At 37.6% G+C, this 23,454-nt stretch overlaps 2 protein-coding genes across 2 annotated transcripts; one reads left to right on the top strand and one right to left on the bottom strand.

Annotated features, from left to right (window-relative positions):
- Positions 1 to 619: 619 nt before the first annotated feature.
- On the bottom strand, positions 620 to 13,509 carry ube2s (ubiquitin-conjugating enzyme E2S). Its single transcript, XM_061957676.2, has 4 exons — positions 11,347 to 13,509; positions 7,432 to 7,579; positions 3,095 to 3,285; positions 620 to 1,246 (listed from the first exon to the last, which is right to left on the bottom strand). The coding sequence occupies exons 1-4, from the start codon at positions 11,347 to 11,349 to the stop codon at positions 884 to 886; spliced, it is 705 nt and encodes a 234-aa protein (XP_061813660.1). The 5' UTR covers positions 11,350 to 13,509; the 3' UTR covers positions 620 to 883.
- An 85-nt stretch (positions 13,510 to 13,594) lies between these two features.
- On the top strand, positions 13,595 to 22,893 carry josd2 (Josephin domain containing 2). The gene is made up of 4 exons (XM_061957687.2): positions 13,595 to 14,027; positions 17,623 to 17,748; positions 17,837 to 18,031; positions 22,399 to 22,893. Exons 1-4 carry the CDS (start codon positions 13,903 to 13,905, stop codon positions 22,529 to 22,531), a joined length of 579 nt encoding a protein of 192 aa, XP_061813671.1. The 5' UTR covers positions 13,595 to 13,902; the 3' UTR covers positions 22,532 to 22,893.
- The last annotated feature ends 561 nt before the right edge of the window (positions 22,894 to 23,454 follow it).

Here is a 23,454-nt window from a genome sequence, read left to right on the forward strand (position 1 = left end):
TTTCTCCAGATTCTCTGAACCCTTTGATGGTATTACGGAGCGTAGATGGTGAAATCCCTAAATTCCTTGCAATAGCTGGTTGAGAAAGGTTTTTCTTAAACTGTTCAACAGTTTGCTCAGGCATTTGTTGACAAAGTGGTGACCCTCGCCCCATCCTTGTTTGTGAATGACTGAGCATTTCATGGAATCTACTTTTATACCCAATCATGGCACCCACCTGTTCACCTGTGGGATGTTCCAAATAAGTCTTTGATGAGCATTCCTCAACTTTATCAGTATTTATTGCCACCTTTCCCAACTTCTTTGTCACGTGTTGCTGGCATCAAATTCTAAAGTTAATTATTATTTGCAAAAAAAAAAGTATCAGTTTGAACATCAAATATGTTGTCTTTGTAGCATATTCAACTGAATATGGCTTGAAAAGGATTTGCAAATCATTGTATTCCGTTTATATTTACATCCAACACAATTTCCCAACTCATATGGAAACGGGGTTTGTACAACATTGCGCTCTGATTGGTCGGTTTCAACTCGAAGTCGCGAGAAAAAAATGGAGGATGGTAAAAGTTGGAAGCGTGACGTGGCGAGGGGGGGGGGACGACGACAAAAAGTCACGGTCTTAAAGTGACGGCTCTCATCATTTTATTATGACTTTTAGCATGAGGAAGTCAAAAAGCTACGGTACAAAGTGGACAGTCTGCGTGGTTCCTTTAAAAGAGGGAAAACCAAAAAGGAGCAACTTTGATATTGGTATTTACACGGGCGCCCGCACACGCACACGCGCACACACACGTGCACACACACACACACACACACACACACACACACACACACACACACACACAGACACACACACACACACACACCAACGGTCACAGCAGCATTAAAGTCGCCTCAACGCTCGCTTTTTATCCGCTTTCTTCTTCACGGCTACGCTGCTGCTGGACGTGCTGGTGCTGCCGACGCTCACGCTGGGCCCGCTGGCACCGTTCCCGAGGGCGGCGGGCACCGCGGGCGCGCCACCTCCCGCCCTCTTGGCGAGGTCGCCCGCGTGCTTCTTGGGCTGGGGGCCGTCGTGGGGGTCCTGGGCGGCCCCCGGGGAGTCGCCGGGCCCCGCCATGGCGTGTATCTCCGTGAGCAGGCGGGCGCGGGCCTCGTACTCCGCATAGTCCTCCAGGAGCAGGCGCCCCGCCTCCTCGTTGAGGGCCGACTCCGGGTTGGGATGGATGAGAAGACACTTGATAGTCTGCAAGGTGGACAATTGGAGCTGATTGGATCTTAGCATCACACGAGTCACACCTCAAAAGATCTGGAAAATCCCCCTTGAAATGTCGATGGGCCTGCTCTGCAGCCTTTGATTGAAGCTAGAAAGCTAGCATGAAACATTAGCATGCTAACATTAGCTTGTTATATTTAGAACAGTTAGCATACGAAACCCATTCAATTTAAAGTTAAAGGATCAAACCTAGCTAAAATGCTAGTATGCTAATGTTTGTGTGTTACTACATAAGGAACAGTTAGCATACAAAACCCATTCATTTTAGAGTTAAATGATCAAAACCGGCTAAAATTCTAGCATGAAACATTAGCATGCTAACATTAGCTGGTTATATTAGCAACAGTTAGCATACGAAACCCATTCAAAGTTAAAAGATCAAACCTAGCTAAAATGCTAGTATGCTAATGTTTGTGTGTTACTACATAAGGAACAGTTAACATACAAAACCCATTCATTTTAGAGTTAAATGATCAAAACTGGCTAAAATTCCCGCATAAAACATTAGCATGCTAACATTAGCTTGTTATATTAGCAACAGTTAGCATGCGAAACCCATTCAATTTAAAGTTAAAGGATCAAACCTAGCTAAAATGCTGGTATGCTAATGTTCGTGTGTTATATAAGGAACAGTTAGCATACAAAACCCATTCATTTTAGAGTTAGCTAACATGAAACATTAGCATGCTAACATTAGCTTGTTATATATGAACAGTTAGCATACAAAACCCATTCATTTTAGAGTTAAATGATCAAAACTGGCTAAAATTCCCGCATAAAACATTAGCATGCTAACATTAGCTTGTTATATTAGCAACAGTTAGCATTCGAAACCCATTCAATTTAAAGTTAAAGGATCAAACCTAGCTAAATGCTGGTATGCTAATGTTCGTGTGATATATAGACAGCGTGGCGCAGTGGAAGAGTTGAATGGGTAAATGTGGAAGTAGTGTCAAAGCGCTTTGAGTACCTTGAAGGTAGAAAAGCGCTATACAAGTACAACCCATTTATCATTTATTTATTTATATAAAGAACAGTTAGCATACAAAACCCATTCATTTTAGAGTTAGCTAACATGAAACACTAGCATGCTAACATTAGCTTGTTATATATATGAACAGTTAGCATACAAAACCCATTCATTTTAGAGTTAAATGATCAAAACTGGCTAAAATTCTCGCATAAAACATTAGCATGCTAACATTAGCTTGTTATATTAGCAACAGTTAGCATTCAAAACCCATTCAATTTAAAGTTAAAGGCTCAAACCTAGCTAAAATGCCATTAGCATACTGGCATTTTAGCTAGGTTTGAGCCTTTAACTTTAAATTGAAAAGATCACATGTATTTACCATGCTAGCACGTAACCAGATCGGAATAAATACTAAAAGTGGTGAGGTAGTTCTAGAATATTCCTACACCATGCCTGGTATGAAATAAAATATTTCAAATGTTTATATGAAAATAGTTTGCATCTAACAAGTTGGCATGTCCGGAATGTAGTGAACATTCAGACGATGAAAAAACATCATTGTAAGGGTGCGTACCTAATCAATAGGCCCAAGTGTACCTAATCAACGGGCCCATTGAGGGGTTCTTCCTTCAATAGCGTCGCCATGGTAACACGAAATGCTCCAATAGTAAAGTAGCACTGTAGGCCCAATCAAGACCTCTCTGACCATACAAAATATGTCACGGCTCACAGGCCACCTGGTCCAGTATTAAATGTGGCAGAATACGATGAAAAAGAAGTAGTAATATTATTATGGGCCTGCTTTGCAAAGCTGTAAACAGCACAGGATGGACGGCCAGTCTTACCAGTAAGACGTGTCTGAGGCCAAGCTCTGCCTTCCAGTCCCTCTTCAGGACGTTGACGCAGATTTCTCCTTTGTGGCCCACGTTGGGGTGGAAAATCTTGGTGAGGAAGTAGCCCTTGGGCGGCACGGCGGGGAAGTCCTTGCCCAGGACCAGGCGCATTCGGAAAACACCGCCGGCAAACGGAGTTCCCTCTGCCGGGCATAAACAATTCATCGCATGAGGCGTGAAGAAAAAACAAAACATGTCCCCGAGAAAAACGTAACACATCAAAATCAATGATTGTTAGGTTAAAATCAGCATAAAACATTAGCGTGCCTACTTCTAAAATGGCGCTAAGTATCACAAGCTATGATTTTTAGGTTCAAATGAATACAATTAGGCAAAATACTAGCATAACATGTTAGCATGCTAATGTTAGCATGATAGCATAAAGAAAGTTGATATAGCATCCAAAGCCAAACATGGCCCATTTGTTTGTGCTGCAAATATTTTCATTTGTGCCGTTATGGATTTGAAGTGAACATTTTTTTTTTATATGTTATTAACGTGTAATTAAAGTGTTATTAAGCATGACTAGATCCTAACTATGTTTAAATCTCCCCAAACCTGTCCCATTTATGTGTGCTACATTTGTGCGGTTATGGATTTTAAGTGAACATTTTAGTTGGGGTTTTTTTTTGGTTTATGTTATTAACGTATAATTAAAGTGTTAAGCATGGCAAGACCCTAACTATGTCAAAATCTCCCCCAAACGTGTCCCATTTGTTTGCGCTGCAAAAAATTTCATTTGTGCCCTCTCGGTTTTTAAGTTACATTTTTAGTATTTTTTTTAATGTTATTAACATGTAATTAAAGTGTTATTGACCATGACTAGACCCTAATTATGTCCAAATCTCCTCAAATAATGTCCCATTTGTTTGTGCTGCAAACATTTTCATTTGTGCCGTTACGGATTTTAAGTGAACATTTTAGTGTTTAGTTTTTTTTATGTTAATAACGTGTAATTAAAGTGTTATTAAGCATGACTAGATCCTAACTATGTCCAAATCTCCCCAAACATGTCCCATTTGTTTGTGCTACATTTGTGCTGCAAACATTTTCATTTGTGCTGTTATGGATTTTAAGCGAACATTTTAGTTGTTTTTTTTGTTTATGTTAATAACATGTAATTAAAGTGTTATTAACCCTGGCACGACCCTAACTATGTCCAAATCTCCCCAAATGTGGCCCAATTCCTTTGTGCTGCAAAAAATTTCATTTGTGCCCTCACGGTTTTTAAGGTAACTTTTTAGGTTTTTTTTATGTTATTAACGTGTAATAAAGTGTTATTAAGCATGACTAGACCCTAACTATGTCCAAATCTCCCCAAACATGTCCCATTTGTTTGTGCTACATTTGTGCTGGAAAAAATTTAATTTGTGCCGTTAGGGATTTTAAGTTTTTTTAGTTGTGCTTTTTTAAGTTATTAATGTGTGTTTAAAGTGTAATTAACCATGACAAGACCCTAACTATGTCCAAATCTCCCCAAACATGTCCCATTAGGGCTGGGCGATATGACTAAAAAATGTATCACGATATAAGTGTTTCATATCAGTCGATATCGATAATTATTGATAAAAAAACAAAACTATTCTAAATAAAGACCAGGAGAAAAAAGGCTGAATTTAAATACTTTTATTTTAAATATAAGTAGGTAGCATGTCCTTCGCTAATTGATCAACCACTGCATCCGTTATTTCTTTATAACGTTTTGAATTTTTGTCGTATGGCACTGCTGCCGAGTACCTCTCGATGGTGGTCTGTTGTTGCCGCTTCGGTGCTGTTCCACTTGTATGGCGTCACATTAGTGCCAAAAATCCGAGCGCATAAAAACTGTTATGGCGCGCTGATTCTCCACTTCGTGCGCGGGTGCGACACCCTTTTGCGCGCGCGTGGTGCCTTTTTGCGCGCGCGCGGTGCCTTTCTGCGCGCTCTCTGTGTACTCCTGGCATCTCTCCTCGCGCTGTCATGTTTCTTTTTGGCACTTTGGGGGCGGGTATGCTTAGACGGCCCCTCCTTTCTGATTGGCTGTGAGCATTTTTCATATGACCAATCATTCTCCAGTGTAGCAACGTTGTAGCCATCTTACCTCGGACATCTAGCCTCAATCATTACATTGATGTCAATGGTACATGTACTAATTAAATTACCATAACTTGCTCGATTTTCGACCAATTTACAAACGGTTTGCCTTGTTACAAATCTTATTACATGTAGATATGACATAGGATGCTGTACCTGTTGAAATTACCTATTTCGCTTTAAAAAAAAAAAAAGACTTAATTGTGCAACATAGTTGTGTAGGGTCAGTGTTAGTCAGTTCTCTGATTATTTTAAACTGTTTCAGAATACATTATTAAAAGCTATTTTTAACATTTCAAAAACAAAATTCAAAGATTATTTCATTAATTTTATGGCTGAATCAAAAGAAATTCCATAAATTAGAAAACAAATGTTCAAGAAGAAGTGAAAATATAAAATAATGTTATTGCTGGTGGACCAGTTCTGGCTGAAAGATGTGATTATGGTGTTTGTTGTCTTATTATTTATTTGGGTCACATTTTGTATTACCCTGTATTGTGTTTATGTGGTATGAAATAACCTTCATCAGCGCGCGACATTTTTTTATCCACTTCTTCCTCCGTAAATCTTGATACATATTGACGATGACCCGCCCTGCTATACTTCTGATTGGCTCTGAGCATTTTTCAGCGTTTTTCGCCTGACCAATCAGAAAGAAGGGGCCGTCTAAGCATACCCGCCCCCAAAGTGCCAAAAAAAAACATGACAGCGCGAGGAGAGATGCCAGGAGTACACAGAGAGCGCGCAGAAAGGCGTCGCGCGCGATAGCAGTTTTTATGCGCTCGGAATTTTGGCACTAATGTGACGCCATACTCGTCGTCAGCTCGCCGTTGTTGCTTTTTTTTTTCCTTCCTGTTAGCATTTCCCAGAATGCCTTGCGGTTCAAGCTCGGCCGTGATAGGTTGAGAGGCCAAAGCCCTTCTTCTGCCTACACCCCCCAGAATGCCGTGCGGTTCCGGCTCGGCATTTCTTCCTATTTTTTTCTAACAGAACTCAGTGAAATTATCGAACGTTCCATCGACCCCATTTTCTATTGATATTGATCACATGTCTATCGCGATATATATTGTTATTGTTTTATCGCCCAGCCCTTTTGTGTGTGCTGCAAAAATGTTCATTTGTGCCATTATGGATTTTAAGTGAACATTTTATTTGTTTTTTTAAAATGTTATTAATGTGTAATTAAAGTGTTATTAACCATGACAAGACCCTAACTATGTCCGAATCTCCCCAAACATGTCCCATTTGTTTGTGCGGTATGGTTTTAAGTTAACGCTTTAGTTGTTTTTTTTAAGTTATTAATGTGTAATTAAAGTGTTATTAAGCATGACAAGACCCTAACTATGTCAAAATCCCCCCCAAATGTGTCCCATTTCTTTGTGCTGCAATTGTGCTGCAAAAATGTTCATTTGTGCCCTCACGGTATTTTTATGTTATTATGTTTTTTAAGTTAATGTTGTTGTTGTATTTAATGTTATTAACGTGTAATTAAAGTGTTAAGCATGAGAAGACCCTAACTACCGGGTATGTCCAAATCTCCCCAAACGTGTCCCATTTGTTTGTGCTACATTTGTGCTACGATCCACTGTAATGACACCAAGTACAGGAGCGTATCTAGTCGATACTACGATGATTACATCGATATTTTTTGGCATCACAACATCTTCTTTTGTTTTTTTAAATTCATATTATGTTTATAAACTCAGGAAATACGTCCCTGGACACATGAGGACTTTGAATATGACCAATGTATGATCCTGTAACTACTTGGTATCGGATCGATACCTTAATTTGTGGTATCATCCAAAACTAATGTAAAGTATCAAAGAAGAGAAGAATAAGTGATTATTACATTTTAACAGAAGTGTAGATAGAACATGTTAAAAGAGAAAATAAGCAGATATTAACAGTAAATAAACAAGTAGATTAATAATCATTTTTTACAGCTTGTCCTTTATAATGTGTACAAAATAATAGGTGTATAAATGACACAATATGTTACTGCATACGTCAGCAGACTAATTAGGAGTCTTTGTTTGTTTACTAACTACTAAAAGACAAGTTGTCTAGTATGTTCACTATTTTATTTAAGGACTAAATTACAATAATAAACATATGTTTCATGTACACTAACATTGTTTGTTAAAATAAAGACAATAATGACATTTTTTTACTAAGCAGAACATTGAGGACCAGGACTTGATGGCCTGGCTTACCTGGCCCTTCGATGGCTGTGTGCAGTTCTGTTATGTCCTCATCGCTGGGGTAGATCTTGATGCCCTCCGGTGGGTCTGCCACTAAAGCTGAAACCTCTTTGTAGACCAAGCGTAGTACGTGAGGGGGTAGATTCTCCACATTGGAGTTCTGGTGGGGCACAGAAGGTTTCATTAGTCCATTAAGGATCAATTTGAAAAACTTATATCAGAATCAAGTCAGCAAATTGAGAAGTGAAGTGAATTATATTTATAAAGCGCTTTTTTTACATAGTGAAAGCCAAGTGACTCAAAGCGCTTTTACATTGTGACACCCAATATCTAAGTTACATTTAAAGCAGTGTGGGTAGCACTGGGAGAAGGTGGGTAAAGTGTCTTGCCCAAGAACACAACGGCAGTGACTAGGATGGCGGAAGCGGGAATCGAACCTGCAACCCTCAAGTTGCTGGCACGGCTGCTCTACCAACCGAGCTATACCGCCCAATAAATCCATTTAATGACTTTTAAAGATTTTTAATGACCCGCGGAAACCTTGTATAAATTATGTTATTACAAATAGCATCCCCACCTTTTTTTCTCTTTTTTACATTAGACCAGGGGTGTCAAACGTACGGCCCGAGGGCCGGATCAGGCCAGCGAACAGGTTTTATCCGGCCCACAGGATGAGTTTGCGAAGTATGAAAATTAATCTGAAATTTTTGAATAAATGAAACAGCTGTTCTAAATGTGCCCACTGGATGTCAAAATAGCAATTATTTGTATCTTTGTAGATGATGCTAGATGTAGATTTTTCTCCATGTGGCCCCCGATATAAAATGAGTTTGCCACCCCTGCATTAGACACTAGATATAAACAATGGCTGTAAAGTTTACATAAATATTTCTAATTTTTTATTAGATTGTTAAAGGGTTCTACAGCACTCGGCGAGAAGCAAATACAAATAAAAGTGCACCAGTCGGAATAATAAAAGGATGATCAACAAAAACAAATATTGTGAATTAATTACTTATTGGATTGTTAAAGGGTTCTATTAAGAACCACAGCACCCGGCGTGAGGCAAATACAATTGTTACTTACTAAATCGTCCCATGTGTGATGTCTGTAGGAGTGTTTTCACACGTATTTGTACGTGCTGTCGTGATATTGTTTCAGTTTCACAAATTCCTCAGTAAATTCACCAAAACGTCAGCGTGGAGTTATTGAGTCTGTTTAGCTGATTGGAGTGCTTGTTTGCGCAGCTAGTGGGTCCATGACCATGACTTCTGTTTTGTTTGATCAGCTGTTTTACTGCCTTGTTACAGACACCGTATGGAAACAATTAAGGTATGTAAATAAACATTTACAGAGTATTTCTGTGTAAAGTACTCATTTCACAACGTGTATATCTGTGACTTATAGTACAGTGTGGCTAATATATGGAAAAACTGTTCCCCCCCCCACTAAAATTTCTGTGGGTGTGGCTATCGTGCTCTATCGTCCAGAAAATACGATACGAAGTGTATATCATATTTAATATCTGACATGGAGGGGTACGTTGATTTACTAGTGCGTGCAAAAGAATGAAAGAAACTCTTATAAGTAAATAGCTTCATATTTCTGTGGTTAAATAGGTCTAAAAGATGAGACAATGTGCTATGCAAATGCAAATACAAATAAAAGTGCACTGGTAGGACTAATAAAAGGATGATCAACAAAAAATAACATTGTGAATTAATGACTTACTATTACTGTTAGGCAACACTTGAAATGTAATGTAAACAAAGAAAATCATGTCATTGTATTGTGTTTGACGTATTTTAGCAGTCATTCACATGTAATATTTTTTTAGTCAGGAAAATTGTCGACTTAATTAGTTTTGTTTGATGAGCCGTTTTACTGCCGTGTTACAGACACTGTTTGGTAACAATTAAGTTATGTAAATAAACATTTACAGAGTATTTCTGTGTAAATTACTCATTTCACAACGTGAATATATGGAAAAACTGCCCCCCCCCTAAAATTTTAGCGGGTGTGGCTTATATACCGGTGCGCTCTATCATCCAGAAAATATGATACAAAGTGTATATCATATTTAATATCTGACATGGAGGGGTACGTTGCTTTACTAGTGCGTGCAAAAAATAAAGTAAATATCTTCAAATTTCTGTCATTAAATAGGTCTAAAAGATGAGACAATGTGCTATGCAAATGAAAATACAAATAAAAGTGCACTGGTAGGAATAATAAAAGGATGATCAATAAAAACAAATACGGTGAATTAATGACTTACTATTACTGTTAGGCAACACTTGAAATATTGGGAAATGTATTGTAAACAAAGAAAATCATGACATTTGTATTGTGTTTGACATATGTTAGCAGTCATTCACACGTAATATTTTTTAGACAGGAAAATTGTCGAGTTAATTAGTTTTGTTTGATGAGCCGTTTTACTGCTATGTTACAGACACCGTTTGGAAACAATTAAGTTATGTAAATAAACATTTACAGAGTATTTCTGTGTAAATTTCTCATTTCACAACGTGAATATATGAAAAAGCTGTACCCCCCCTAAAATTTTAGTGGGTGCGGCTTATATACCTGAGCGCTCTATCGTCCAAAAAATAAGATACGAAGTGTATATCATATTTAATATCTGACATGGAGGGGTACGTTGCTTTATTAGTGCGTGCAAAAGATAAAGTAAATATCTTCACATTTCTGTGGTTAAATAGGTCTAAAAGATGAGACAATGTGCTATGCAAATGCAAATACAAATAAAAGTGCACTGGTCGGAATAATAAAAGGACGATCAACAAAAACAAACATTGTGAATTAATTACTTACTATTACTGTTAGGCAACAAAGAAAATCATGACTTTTGTATTGTGTTTGATGCATTTTAGCAGTCATTCAGACGTAATATTATTTTCGTCAGGAAAATTGTCGACTTAATTAGTTTTGTTTGATGAGCCGTTTTACTGCCCTGCTTAAAAAATATGTCTCCTCAGTTCCCAAACATTTACTGAGTGTTGTTAAAAGGAAAGGCCATGTAACACAGTGGTGAACATGCCCTTTCCCAACTAGTTATTTATTATTTGCAAAAAAAAATAAAGTTTATGAGTTTGAACATCAAATATGTTGTCTTTGTAGTGCATTCAATTGAATATGGGTTGGAAAGGATTTGCAAATCATTGTATTCCGTTTAAATTCACATCTAACACAATTTCCCAACTCATATGGAAACGGGGTTTGTACTAGTGCGTGCAAAAGAATGAAAGAAACTCTTAAAAGTAAATATCTTCATATTTCGTAAGAAAATTTGCTATGCAAATGCAAATAAAAGTGCACTGGTAGGAATAATAAAAGGATGATCAACAAAAACACATATTGTGAATTAATGACTTACTATTACTGTTAGGGAACACTTAAAATATTGGGAAATGTAACATAAACAAAGAAAATCATGACATTTGTATTGCCCATCCATCCATCCATTTCCTACCGCTTGTCCCAGGAAAATTGTCGACTTAATTCTTTATCAATGCATTTGGAATATGCGTAAAAGTGATCGCTGGGGAGACTTGGTACTCACACAAATGGCTACCATGTCAGAAAGTCGTTTTAAACTAATTAATGACACTCAGTTAATAAAAAAAACAAAAAACTAAGCAAGAATAAAAAGTAACTAAGCAAGAAAAGTAGAATAATGTCTGATTGGGGGTTTAATTCACCGTCGCGTTAGCGCCGCGGTAGCCCTGCTCAAACGAGGACAATGATGGATTTACGCATGTTGTTCTCATCTATATGATTATAAAGTAAATAATAACATCAAACTGCCGCCATGAATGTTGGTTCTTGGACTTAAATGGAGCAAAAAGGCGTGATGGTTGGCGACGGAAACGAGCTAATAGCATCTCTAGCTAGCAAACATCTTACCATCTTCAGAATGACTTCTTCTCAGGCAGCGGGGGGTTAAAATACACGACGACGTGGGCAGTTAAAATAAAAAAAAATACTTATATAAAATACAAATACTTATAAATATATTTTACGGAAACTTCTTCAGTTTTTTTTCTTCGCTGTTCCTTGTCACAGGAACACAAATATGTTGCTCGCTGAACCGACCATCGCTGTCCGGGCGGCCTGACCAATCAGCGTGCAGCCTTGTTTGAATTGCACCAATCACGACAGCGATGCGTGTGTGCGTCATCAACGAGCGCCCAACCAGTGTTGACTGTCGCTTCTCGGCTATAGGTCAGTTTAAAATAAACAACAATATCCACGAATAAAACTGGAGTAAAACTATTACAAAACTGAGAACAAATTAGGGATGAAAAGTATGGTGGCTGGGATGAATTTAAAAAAAAATTGCACGGAGGAAAATATATTGAATATGAAAAACGATAAATATACAAAAAAAAAACCCCAGCAACGTCAATGAACTAAACATGAACTCGAACATGACATCAACATTTTAATTAATATTTTATTTAATTTGACTCGATATCTAAATGTATCAGAAAAAACTCAAGTTCTTTAAAACTATTAAGCACTAGAGAGCGCTACAGGACCGACAAAAAGGCGTCTTATCTAAATGTATGTAAACGCACATTGGCGTTCGTGTAATATTACTAAATTAATACCTGATTGCTTTAATTTTTTTTAACAAATATAGTCGTTACATTTTAAATGAGCCGATATAATTTTTTTTGGAGCGAATGCTGAAATGGGCGTGGCCTCACAACAACAACAACAACAGAGTACTTCCTATTTCTGGATGCCGCGGCCAAGCGCCACAACACTAAACATCAACTCCAACATTACATCAACATTTTAATTCATATTTTATTTCATTTGACTCGATATCTAAATGTATCAGAAAAAAACTCGGTCGTTCAAACTATTAAGCACTAGAGAGCGCTCCAGGACCAACGAAAACGTGTCTTGTTTAAATGTATGTAAACGCACATTGGCGTTCGTGTAATATTACTAAATTAATATCTGATTGCTTTAATTGTTTTAACAAATATAGTCGTTCCATTTTAAATGACCCGATGTTTTTTTTTTTTGGAGCGAATGCTTAAATGGGCGTGGCCTCACAACAACAACAACAGTACTTCCTGTTTCTGGATGCCGCGGCCAAGCGCCACAAGTTCAACACCTTAATGAACTAAACATCAACTCTAACATTACATCAACATTTTAATTGATATTTTATTCTGCTCCTCCACATGGAGAGGAGCCAGATGAGGTGGTTCGGGCATCTGGTCAGGATGCCACCCGAACGCTTCCCTAGGGAGGTGTTTAGGGCACGTCCGACCGGTAGGAGGCCGCGGGGAAGACCCAGGACACGTTGGGAAGACTATGTCTCCCGGCTAGCCTGGGAACGCCTCGGGGTCCCACAGGAAGAGCTGGACGAAGTGGCTGGGGAGAGGGAAGTCTGGGCTTCCCTGCTTAGGCTGCTGCCCCCGCGACCCGACCTCGGATAAGCGGAAGAAAATGGATGGATGGATGGATGGATTTCTAAATGTATCAGAGAAAGAACTCAAGTTCGTTTAAACTATTAAGCACTAGAGAGCGCTCCAGGATCGACGAAAACGAGTCTTATTTAAATGTATGTAAACGCACATTGGCTTTCGTGTAATATTAGTAAATTAATATCTGATTGCTTTAATTGTTTTAACAAATATAGTCATCCATCCATCAATTTTATACCGCTTGTCCCTTTTTGAGGTACAAGTCATTACATTTTAAATGAGCCGATATTTTTTTGAGTGAATGCTGAAATGTGCGTGGCCACACAACAACAACAACAACAGTACTTCCTGTTTCTGGATGCCGCGGCCAAGCGCCACAAGTTCAACACGTTAATGAACTAAACATCAACTCCAACATTACATCAACATTTTAATTAATATTTTATTTCATTTGACTCGATATCTAAATGTATCAGAAAAAAACTCGGTCGTTCAAACTATTAAACACTAGAGAGCGCTCCAGGACCAACGAAAACGCGTCTTATTTAAATGTATGTAAACGCACATTGGCGTTCGTGTAATATTACTAAATTAATATCTGATTGCTTTAATTGTTTTAACAAATATAGGTATTGTATTTTTGAGCTGATATTTTTTGGGGGGAGTGAATGCTTAAATGGGCGTGGCCTCACAACAACAACAACAACAGAGTACTTCCTGTTTCTGGATGCCGCGACCAAGCGCCACAAATCGTGTTTGTTCGGATGAGAATCGCCACATCAGCAGCTCGTCCGCTCCTCCCGAACAACAAGCATCAACAACACAAGCGGGTATCGACTAAAGCGGTTCCAGACGTTTCAAACCGGCCGTTGCTCGCTAGCCCGCGTGTGTTAGCCGCAGCTAAGCTAGCTAGCCGGGCGCTGATGTCTTTCCCGGGCATTTGACTTTGAAGAGTGCGCTTTTTGTTGTTGTTTCCCCCCCCCCCCCCCCCGCGGTGTCCAACAGCGAGTTTACGATGAGCGCCGGCGAGCTTGTTTTCCACGAGAAGCAGCGCTTGGAGCTGTGCGCCATCCACGCGCTCAACAACGTGCTGCAGGAGCGCGTCTTCACCAAGGAGACAGCAGACGACATCTGCAAGCGGTGAGACGCCAACAAAGTAGTGACTTTGGCCAACACTGACACTTATTAATACACGCATACTTATCTCTGCGCTTAGGCCTCCAATCCACACTTAGACACGCAGACTTTTGCAAACGCTGGCCAAGGTGGAGAGAGTTTCCAGAACTCTCCACACAGTTTATATGTGTACACGTCACAAACACTTGGACGCCTTTGATGACGTCATGGCTGTGCACTGGCATTTTCAAAGTTCAACAACCAAAAAAGTAGTAATTTTGTATATACAACAAACCAGAAAGGTAGTAACTTAGTATATACAACAAACCAAAAAAGTAGTAATTTAGTGTATACAACAAACCAAAAGAGTGGTAACTTAGTATATACAACAAACCAAAAGAGTGGTAATTTAGTATATACACCAAACCAAAAAAGTAGTAACTTAGTATATACAACACACCAAAAAAGTAGTATCTTAGTATATGCAACAAACCAAAAAAGTAGTAACTTAGTATATACAACAAACCAAAAAAGTAGTAATTTAGTGTATACAACAAACCAAAAGAGTGGTAATTTAGTATATACACCAAACCAAAAAAGTAGTAATTTAGTATATACAACACACCAAAAAAGTAGTATCTTAGTATATGCAACAAACCAAAAAAGTAGTAACTTAGTATATACAACAAACCAAAAGAGTGGTAACTTAGTATATATAACAAACCAAGAAAGTATTAATTTAGTATATACAACAAACCAGAAATGTAGTAACTTAGTATATACAACAAACCAAAAAAGTAGTAACTTAGTATATACAACAAACCAAAAAAGTAGTAATTTAGTGTATACAACAAACCAAAAAAGTAGTAACTTAGTTGTAAATAAAGGTAGCACACGTTGTAAATAAAGCTAGCACACGTTGTGACAGAAGCGAGCACACACGTTGTAAATAAAGGTAGCAGACGTTGTAAATAAAGGTAGCACACGTTGTAAATAAAGGTAGCAGACGTAGTGAATAAAGGTAGCACACGTTGTAAATAAAGGTAGCAGACGTAGTGAATAAAGGTAGCACACGTAAATAAAGGTAGCACACGTTGTAAATAAAGGTAGCAGACGTAGTGAATAAAGGTAGCACACATTGTAAATAAAGGTAGCAGACGTAGTGAATAAAGATAGCACACGTAAATAAAGGTAGCACACGTTGTAAATAAAGGTAGCAGACGTAGTGAATAAAGGTAGCAGACGTAGTGAATAAAGGTAGCACACGTTGTAAATAAAGGTAGCAGACGTAGTGAATAAAGGTAGCACACATTGTAAATAAAGGTAGCAGACGTAGTGAATAAAGGTAGCACACGTAAATAAAGGTAGCACACGTTGTAAATAAAGGTAGCAGACGTAGTGAATAAAGGTAGCACACATTGTAAATAAAGGTAGCACACGTAAATAAAGGTAGCACACGTTGTAAATAAAGGTAGCAGACGTAGTGAATAAAGGTAGCACACATTGTAAATAAAGGTAGCAGACGTAATGAATAAAGATAGCACACGTAAATAAAGGTAGCACACGTTGTAAATAAAGGTAGCAGACGTAGTGAATAAAGGTAGCACACGTAAATAAAGGTAGCAGACGTAGTGAATAAAGGTAGCACACGTTGTAAATAAAGGTAGCAGACGTAGTGAATAAAGGTAGCACACAGTGTAAATAAAGGTAGCAGACGTAGTGAATAAAGGTAGCACACGTAAATAAAGGTAGCAGACGTAGTGAATAAAGGTAGCACACATAAATAAAGGTAGCAGACGTAGTGAATAAAGGTAGCACACGTAAATAAAGGTAGCACACGTTGTAAATAAAGGTAGCAGACGTAGTGAATAAAGGTAGCACACATTGTAAATAAAGGTAGCAGACGTAGTGAATAAAGGTAGCACACGTTGTAAATAAAGGTAGCAGACATAGTGAATAAAGGTAGCACACGTTGTAAATAAAGGTAGCAGACGTAGTGAATAAAGGTAGCACACGTTGTAAATAAAGGTAGGAGACGTAGTGAATAAAGGTAGCACACGTTGTAAATAAAGGTAGCAGACGTAGTGAATAAAGGTAGCACACATTGTAAATAAAGGTAGCAGACGTAGTGAATAAAGGTAGCACACGTAAATAAAGGTAGCACACGTTGTAAATAAAGGTAGCAGACGTAGTGAATAAAGGTAGCACACATTGTAAATAAAGGTAGCAGACGTAGTGAATAAAGGTAGCACACGTTGTAAATAAAGGTAGCAGACGTAGTGAATAAAGGTAGCACACGTAAATAAAGGTAGCACACGTTGTAAATAAAGGTAGCAGACGTAGTGAATAAAGGTAGCACACATTGTAAATAAAGGTAGCAGACGTAGTGAATAAAGGTAGCACACGTTGTAAATAAAGGTAGCAGACATAGTGAATAAAGGTAGCACACGTTGTAAATAAAGGTAGCAGACGTAGTGAATAAAGGTAGCACACGTTGTAAATAAAGGTAGGAGACGTAGTGAATAAAGGTAGCACACGTTGTAAATAAAGGTAGCAGACGTAGTGAATAAAGGTAGCACACATTGTAAATAAAGGTAGCAGACGTAGTGAATAAAGGTAGCACACGTAAATAAAGGTAGCACACGTTGTAAATAAAGGTAGCAGACGTAGTGAATAAAGGTAGCACACATTGTAAATAAAGGTAGCAGACGTAGTGAATAAAGGTAGCACACGTTGTAAATAAAGGTAGCACACGTAGTGAATAAAGGTAGCACACGTAAATAAAGGTAGCACACGTTGTAAATAAAGGTAGCAGACGTAGTGAATAAAGGTAGCACACATTGTAAATAAAGGTAGCAGACGTAGTGAATAAAGGTAGCACACGTAAATAAAGGTAGCACACGTTGTAAATAAAGGTAGCAGACGTAGTGAATAAAGGTAGCACACATTGTAAATAAAGGTAGCAGACGTAGTGAATAAAGATAGCACACGTAAATAAAGGTAGCACACGTTGTAAATAAAGGTAGCAGACGTAGTGAATAAAGGTAGCACACGTAAATAAAGGTAGCAGACGTAGTGAATAAAGGTAGCACACGTTGTAAATAAAGGTAGCAGACGTAGTGAATAAAGGTAGCACACAGTGTAAATAAAGGTAGCAGACGTAGTGAATAAAGGTAGCACACGTTGTAAATAAAGGTAGCAGACGTAGTGAATAAAGGTAGCACACGTTGTAAATAAAGGTAGCAGACGTAGTGAATAAAGGTAGCACACAGTGTAAATAAAGGTAGCAGACGTAGTGAATAAAGGTAGCACACGTAAATAAAGGTAGCAGACATAGTGAATAAAGGTAGCACACGTTGTAAATAAAGGTAGCAGACGTAGTGAATAAAGGTAGCACACGTTGTAAATAAAGGTAGCAGACGTAGTGAATAAAGGTAGCACACAGTGTAAATAAAGGTAGCAGACGTAGTGAATAAAGGTAGCACACGTAAATAAAGGTAGCAGACGTAGTGAATAAAGGTAGCAGACGTAGTGAATAAAGGTAGCAGACGTAGTGAATAAAGGTAGGACACGTTGTAAATAAAGGTAGCAGACGTAGTGAAGAGTGTTGTGATTGCAGGCTGGCTCCACAGTGCGTGGTCAACCCTCACAGGTCCATGTTGGGCACAGGAAACTACGACGTCAACGTCATCATGGCGGCGCTGCAGAGCAGGGACCTGGCGGCCGTGTGGTGGGACAAGCGCAGGTCAGTGTCGGCCATCTTGGACGTGGGTGTGAGACCATTAAAAAAAAAAGAGTGGCGTGCGACCTCTGACTTTTGCCCCCCCACGCAGGACGGTGGACAGCCTGCACATCGCCAAAGTCCAGGGCTTCATCCTCAACGTCCCGTCTCGCGTCTCGCTGGGACCCGTTTTCTTCCCCGTGCGGCGGCGCCACTGGCTGGCCGTGCGCCAGGTCCACGGGCAGTTCTACAACCTGGACTCCAAGCTGAAGAGTCCCGCGTGCATCGGGGGAGACGCCCAGCTACGGTAGGAAGTCCACCTCCCCCCTACTCAAAAAAGTAGTAACTTAGTATATACGACAAACCAAAAAAGTAGTAATTTAGTATCTACCAACAAACCAAAAAAGTAGTAACTTAGTATATACACCAAACCAAAAAAGTAGTAACTTAGTATATACAACAAACCAAAAAAGTAGTAATTTAGTATATACAACAAACCAAAAAAGTAGTAATTTAGTATATACAACAAACCAAAAAAGTAGTAACTTAGTATATACAACAAACCAAAAAAGTAGTAACTTAGTATATACAAACCAAAAAAGTAGTAACTCAGTATATACAAACCAAAAAAGTAGTAACTTAGTATATACAAACCAAAAAAGTAGTAACTTAGTATATACAACAAACCAAAAAAGTAGTAACTTAGTACCGTATTTTCCGCACCATTAGCCGCACCTAAAAACCACAAATTTACTCAAAAGCTGACAGTGCGGCTTATAACCCGGTGCGCTTTATATATGGATTAATATTAAGATTCATTTTCATAAAGTTTCGGTCTCGCAACTACGGTAAACAGCCGCCATCTTTTTTCCCCGTAGAAGAGGAAGTGCTTCTTCTTCTACGCAAGCAACCGCCAAGGTAAGCACCCGCCCCCATAGAACAGGAAGCGCTTCTTCTTCTACTGTAAGCAACCACCCGCCCGCGTAGAAGAAGAAGAAGCGCGCGGATATTACGGTACGTTTCATTTCCTTTGTGTGTTTACATCTGTAAAGACCACAAAATGGCTCCTACTAAGCGACAGGTTTCTGGTTCATGAAAAGACGCAATCTCTCCATCCGCACACGGACTACTATTTCACAGCAACTGCCTAAAGACTTTCAAGAAAAGCTGGCTACTTTCCGTGCATATTGTAAAAACAAGATAGCTGAAAAAAAGATCCGGCCAGAGAACATTATCAACATGGACGAGGTTCCACTGACTTTTGATATTCCTGTGAACCGCACTGTGGATACAACGGGAGCATGTACGGTGAATATTCGCACCACAGGGAATGAGAAGTCATCCTTCACTGTGGTTCTAGCTTGCCATGCTAATGGCCAGAAACTTCCACCCATGGTGATATTCAAAAGGAAGACCTTGCCAAAAGAGACCTTTCCAGCCGGCGTCATCATAAAAGCTAACTCGAAGGGATGGATGAAGAAAAGATGAGCGAGTGGTTAAGGTAAGTTTAAGTTTACGCGAAGAGGCCGGGTGGCTTTTTTCACGCAGCTCCGTCCATGTTGATATACGATTCCATGCGCGCCCACATCACGCTGGTTTTAATATATTATTAAAGTTTGACTGACCTATTTGACTGTTTTTTGGACATTCCTTTAGCGCAGTTAGATGCGGCTTACAACACGGGGCGGCTTATAGGTGGACAAAGTTTTGAAATATGCCGTTCATTGAAGGCGCGGCTTATAACCCAGGGCGCCTTATGGTGCGGAAAATACGGTATATACAACAAACCAAAAAAGTAGTAACTTAGTATATACAACAAACCAAAAAAGTAGTAACTTAGTATATACAAACCAAAAAAGTAGTAACTTAGTATATACAACAAACCAAAAAAGTAGTAACTTAGTATATACAACAAACCAAAAAAGTAGTATCTTAGTATATACAACAAACCAAAAAAGTAGTAACTTAGTATATACAACAAACCAAAAAAGAGGTAACTTAGTATATACAAACCAAAAAAGTAGTAATTTAGTATATACAAACCAAAAAAGTAGTAACTTAGTATATACCGGTACAACAAACCAAAAAAGAGGTACCGGTAACTCAGTATATACAACAAACCAAAAAAGTAGTAACTTAGTATATACAAACCAAAAAAGTAGTAACTTAGTATATACAAACCAAAAAAGTAGTAACTTAGTATATACAACAAACCAAAAAAGTAGTAACTTAGTACATACAACAAACCAAAAAAGTAGTAACTTAGTATATACAACAAACCAAAAAAGAGGTAATTTAGTATATACAACAAACCAAAAAAGTAGTAACTTAGTATATACAACAAACCAAAAAAGTAGTAACTTAGTATATACAACAAACCAAAAAAGTAGTAACTTAGTATATACAACAAACCAAAAAAGAGGTAACTTAGTATATACAAACCAAAAAAGTAGTAATTTAGTATATACAACAAACCAAAAAAGTAGTAACTTAGTATATACAACACACCAAAAAAGTAGTAACTTAGTATATACAAACCAAAAAAGTAGTAATTTAGTATATACAACAAACCAAAAAAGTAGTAACTTAGTATATACAAACCAAAAAAGTAGTAATTTAGTATATACAAACCAAAAAAGTAGTAACTTAGTATATACAACAAACCAAAAAAGAGGTAACTTAGTATATACAACAAACCAAAAAAGTAGTAACTTAGTATATACAAACCAAAAAAAGTAGTAATTTAGTATATACAACAAACCAAAAAAGTAGTAATTTAGTATATACAACAAACCAAAAAAGTAGTCACTTAGTATATACAACAAACCAAAAAAGTAGTAACTTAGTATATACAAACCAAAAAAGTAGTAACTTAGTATATACAACACACCAAAAAAGTAGTAACTTAGTATATACAAACCAAAAAAGAGGTAACTTAGTATATACAAACCAAAAAAGTAGTAACTTAGTATATACAAACCAAAAAAGTAGTAACTTAGTATATACAAACCAAAAAAGTAGTAACTTAATGTATACAATAAACCAAAAAAGTAGTTAGTATATACACCAAACCAAAAAAGTAGTAACTTAGTGTATACAATAAACCAAAAAAGTAGTAACTTAGTGTATACAATAAACCAAAAAAGTAGTAACTTAGTGTATACAATAAACCAAAAAAGTAGTAACTTAGTATATACAACAAACCAAAAAAGTAGTAACTTAGTATATACAACAAACCAAAAAAGTAGTAACTTAGTATATACAAACCAAAAAAGTAGTAATTTAGTATATACAACAAACCAAAAAAGTAGTAACTTAGTATATACAACACACCAAAAAAGTAGTAACTTAGTATATACAAACCAAAAAAGTAGTAATTTAGTATATACAACAAACCAAAAAAGTAGTAACTTAGTATATACAAACCAAAAAAGTAGTAATTTAGTATATACAAACCAAAAAAGTAGTAACTTAGTATATACAACAAACCAAAAAAGAGGTAACTTAGTATATACAACAAACCAAAAAAGTAGTAACTTAGTATATACAAACCAAAAAAAGTAGTAATTTAGTATATACAACAAACCAAAAAAGTAGTAATTTAGTATATACAACAAACCAAAAAAGTAGTCACTTAGTATATACAACAAACCAAAAAAGTAGTAACTTAGTATATACAAACCAAAAAAGTAGTAACTTAGTATATACAACACACCAAAAAAGTAGTAACTTAGTATATACAAACCAAAAAAGAGGTAACTTAGTATATACAAACCAAAAAAGTAGTAACTTAGTATATACAAACCAAAAAAGTAGTAACTTAGTATATACAACACACCAAAAAAGTAGTAACTTAGTATATACAAACCAAAAAAGTAGTAATTTAGTACATACAACAAACCAAAAAAGTAGTAACTTAGTATATACAAACCAAAAAAGTAGTAATTTAGTATATACAAACCAAAAAAGTAGTAACTTAGTATATACAACAAACCAAAAAAGAGGTAACTTAGTATATACAACAAACCAAAAAAGTAGTAACTTAGTATATACAAACCAAAAAAAGTAGTAATTTAGTATATACAACAAACCAAAAAAGTAGTAATTTAGTATATACAACAAACCAAAAAAGTAGTCACTTAGTATATACAACAAACCAAAAAAGTAGTAACTTAGTATATACAAACCAAAAAAGTAGTAACTTAGTATATACAACACACCAAAAAAGTAGTAACTTAGTATATACAAACCAAAAAAGAGGTAACTTAGTATATACAAACCAAAAAAGTAGTAACTTAGTATATACAAACCAAAAAAGTAGTAACTTAGTATATACAAACCAAAAAAGTAGTAACTTAATGTATACAATAAACCAAAAAAGTAGTTAGTATATACACCAAACCAAAAAAGTAGTAACTTAGTGTATACAATAAACCAAAAAAGTAGTAACTTAGTGTATACAATAAACCAAAAAAGTAGTAACTTAGTGTATACAATAAACCAAAAAAGTAGTAACTTAGTATATACAACAAACCAAAAAAGTAGTAACTTAGTATATACAACAAACCAAAAAAGTAGTAACTTAGTATATACAACAAACCAAAAAAGTAGTAGGAAGTCCACCTCGCTCGCCTCCCCGCACCACGCCCACCTCCCTCCCTCCCTCTCTTGCAGCATCTTCCTGGGCGAGCAGCTGTCGCAGGACGTGGCTGAGATGCTCCTGGTGGTGCGGCGCGACGTGGAGGAGGACGGATCCTGGCTCAACCCCGACACGCACGCCGCTAACGGCGCTGACGGTACGGCGTGAGGGAATCGGCGATGCCTTCAGGGACCGTCCGCCGACGTAAACAAAGCAAAGTCCAAAGAAAAGTGAGGGATAGTTGCAAACTGCCACAAGTGGAAGGAACACTTAGTGATTATTCAACCCAATTATTAACATCTTCTCCACTTTCTACGCATCTATGCACTTCTACTTGCTAGCACTGTGTGTGTGTGTGTGTGTGTGTGTGTGTGTGTGTGTGTGTGTGTGTGTGTGTGTGTGTGTGTGTGTGTGTGTGTGTGTGTGTGTGTGTGTGTGTGTGTGTGTGTGTGTGTGTGTGTGTGTGTGTGTGTGTGTGTGTGTGTGTGTGTGTGTGTGTGTGTGTGTGTGTGTGTGTGTGTGTGTGTTTGCGTGCGTGTGTGTGCGTGGATGGAAAGGTACATTTCCTACAATTTATGCTACTTTGTGGCTCCGATTGTTCATGAAGACTGTTTGGAAGTGCAGTACTCAAATGCGACCTGCAGGGGCGCTGTTGATTCAGTTGCCTCCAGTTTGCCGTACAAGACAGTGGCTATAGTCAATTTGATCATGTTTAGAACAACATTTTTTTTATTTATAATCCCCCCCTCCTACGCCCAAATAAAATGTGCAGATTTTTGGGGGGAAAAATAATAAAAATTACACAAAAACAACAAATGTGTTGATTTGTAATTCCTTACTTAAACACAATTAATGTATATATATATATATGTATATGCATATACATACATATAATATACAGACACGTATACCAACCACGCAACCGTTGGTGTGGAGAATGCTCTCCTTTACCTGCTGCACGGAGCCCACTCACACCTGGATAAGGGAAATGGCGTTGTGAGGATCCTGTTCCTGGACTTCTCGAGTGCCTTTATTACTATCCAGCCCCGCCTTCTCCAGGACAAGCTGGACAGAATGCGAGTGGATCCCTG

The sequence above is a fragment of the Nerophis lumbriciformis genome, linkage group LG04 (assembly GCF_033978685.3).
Source record: "Nerophis lumbriciformis linkage group LG04, RoL_Nlum_v2.1, whole genome shotgun sequence".
NCBI classification, from domain to species: domain Eukaryota; kingdom Metazoa; phylum Chordata; class Actinopteri; order Syngnathiformes; family Syngnathidae; genus Nerophis; species Nerophis lumbriciformis.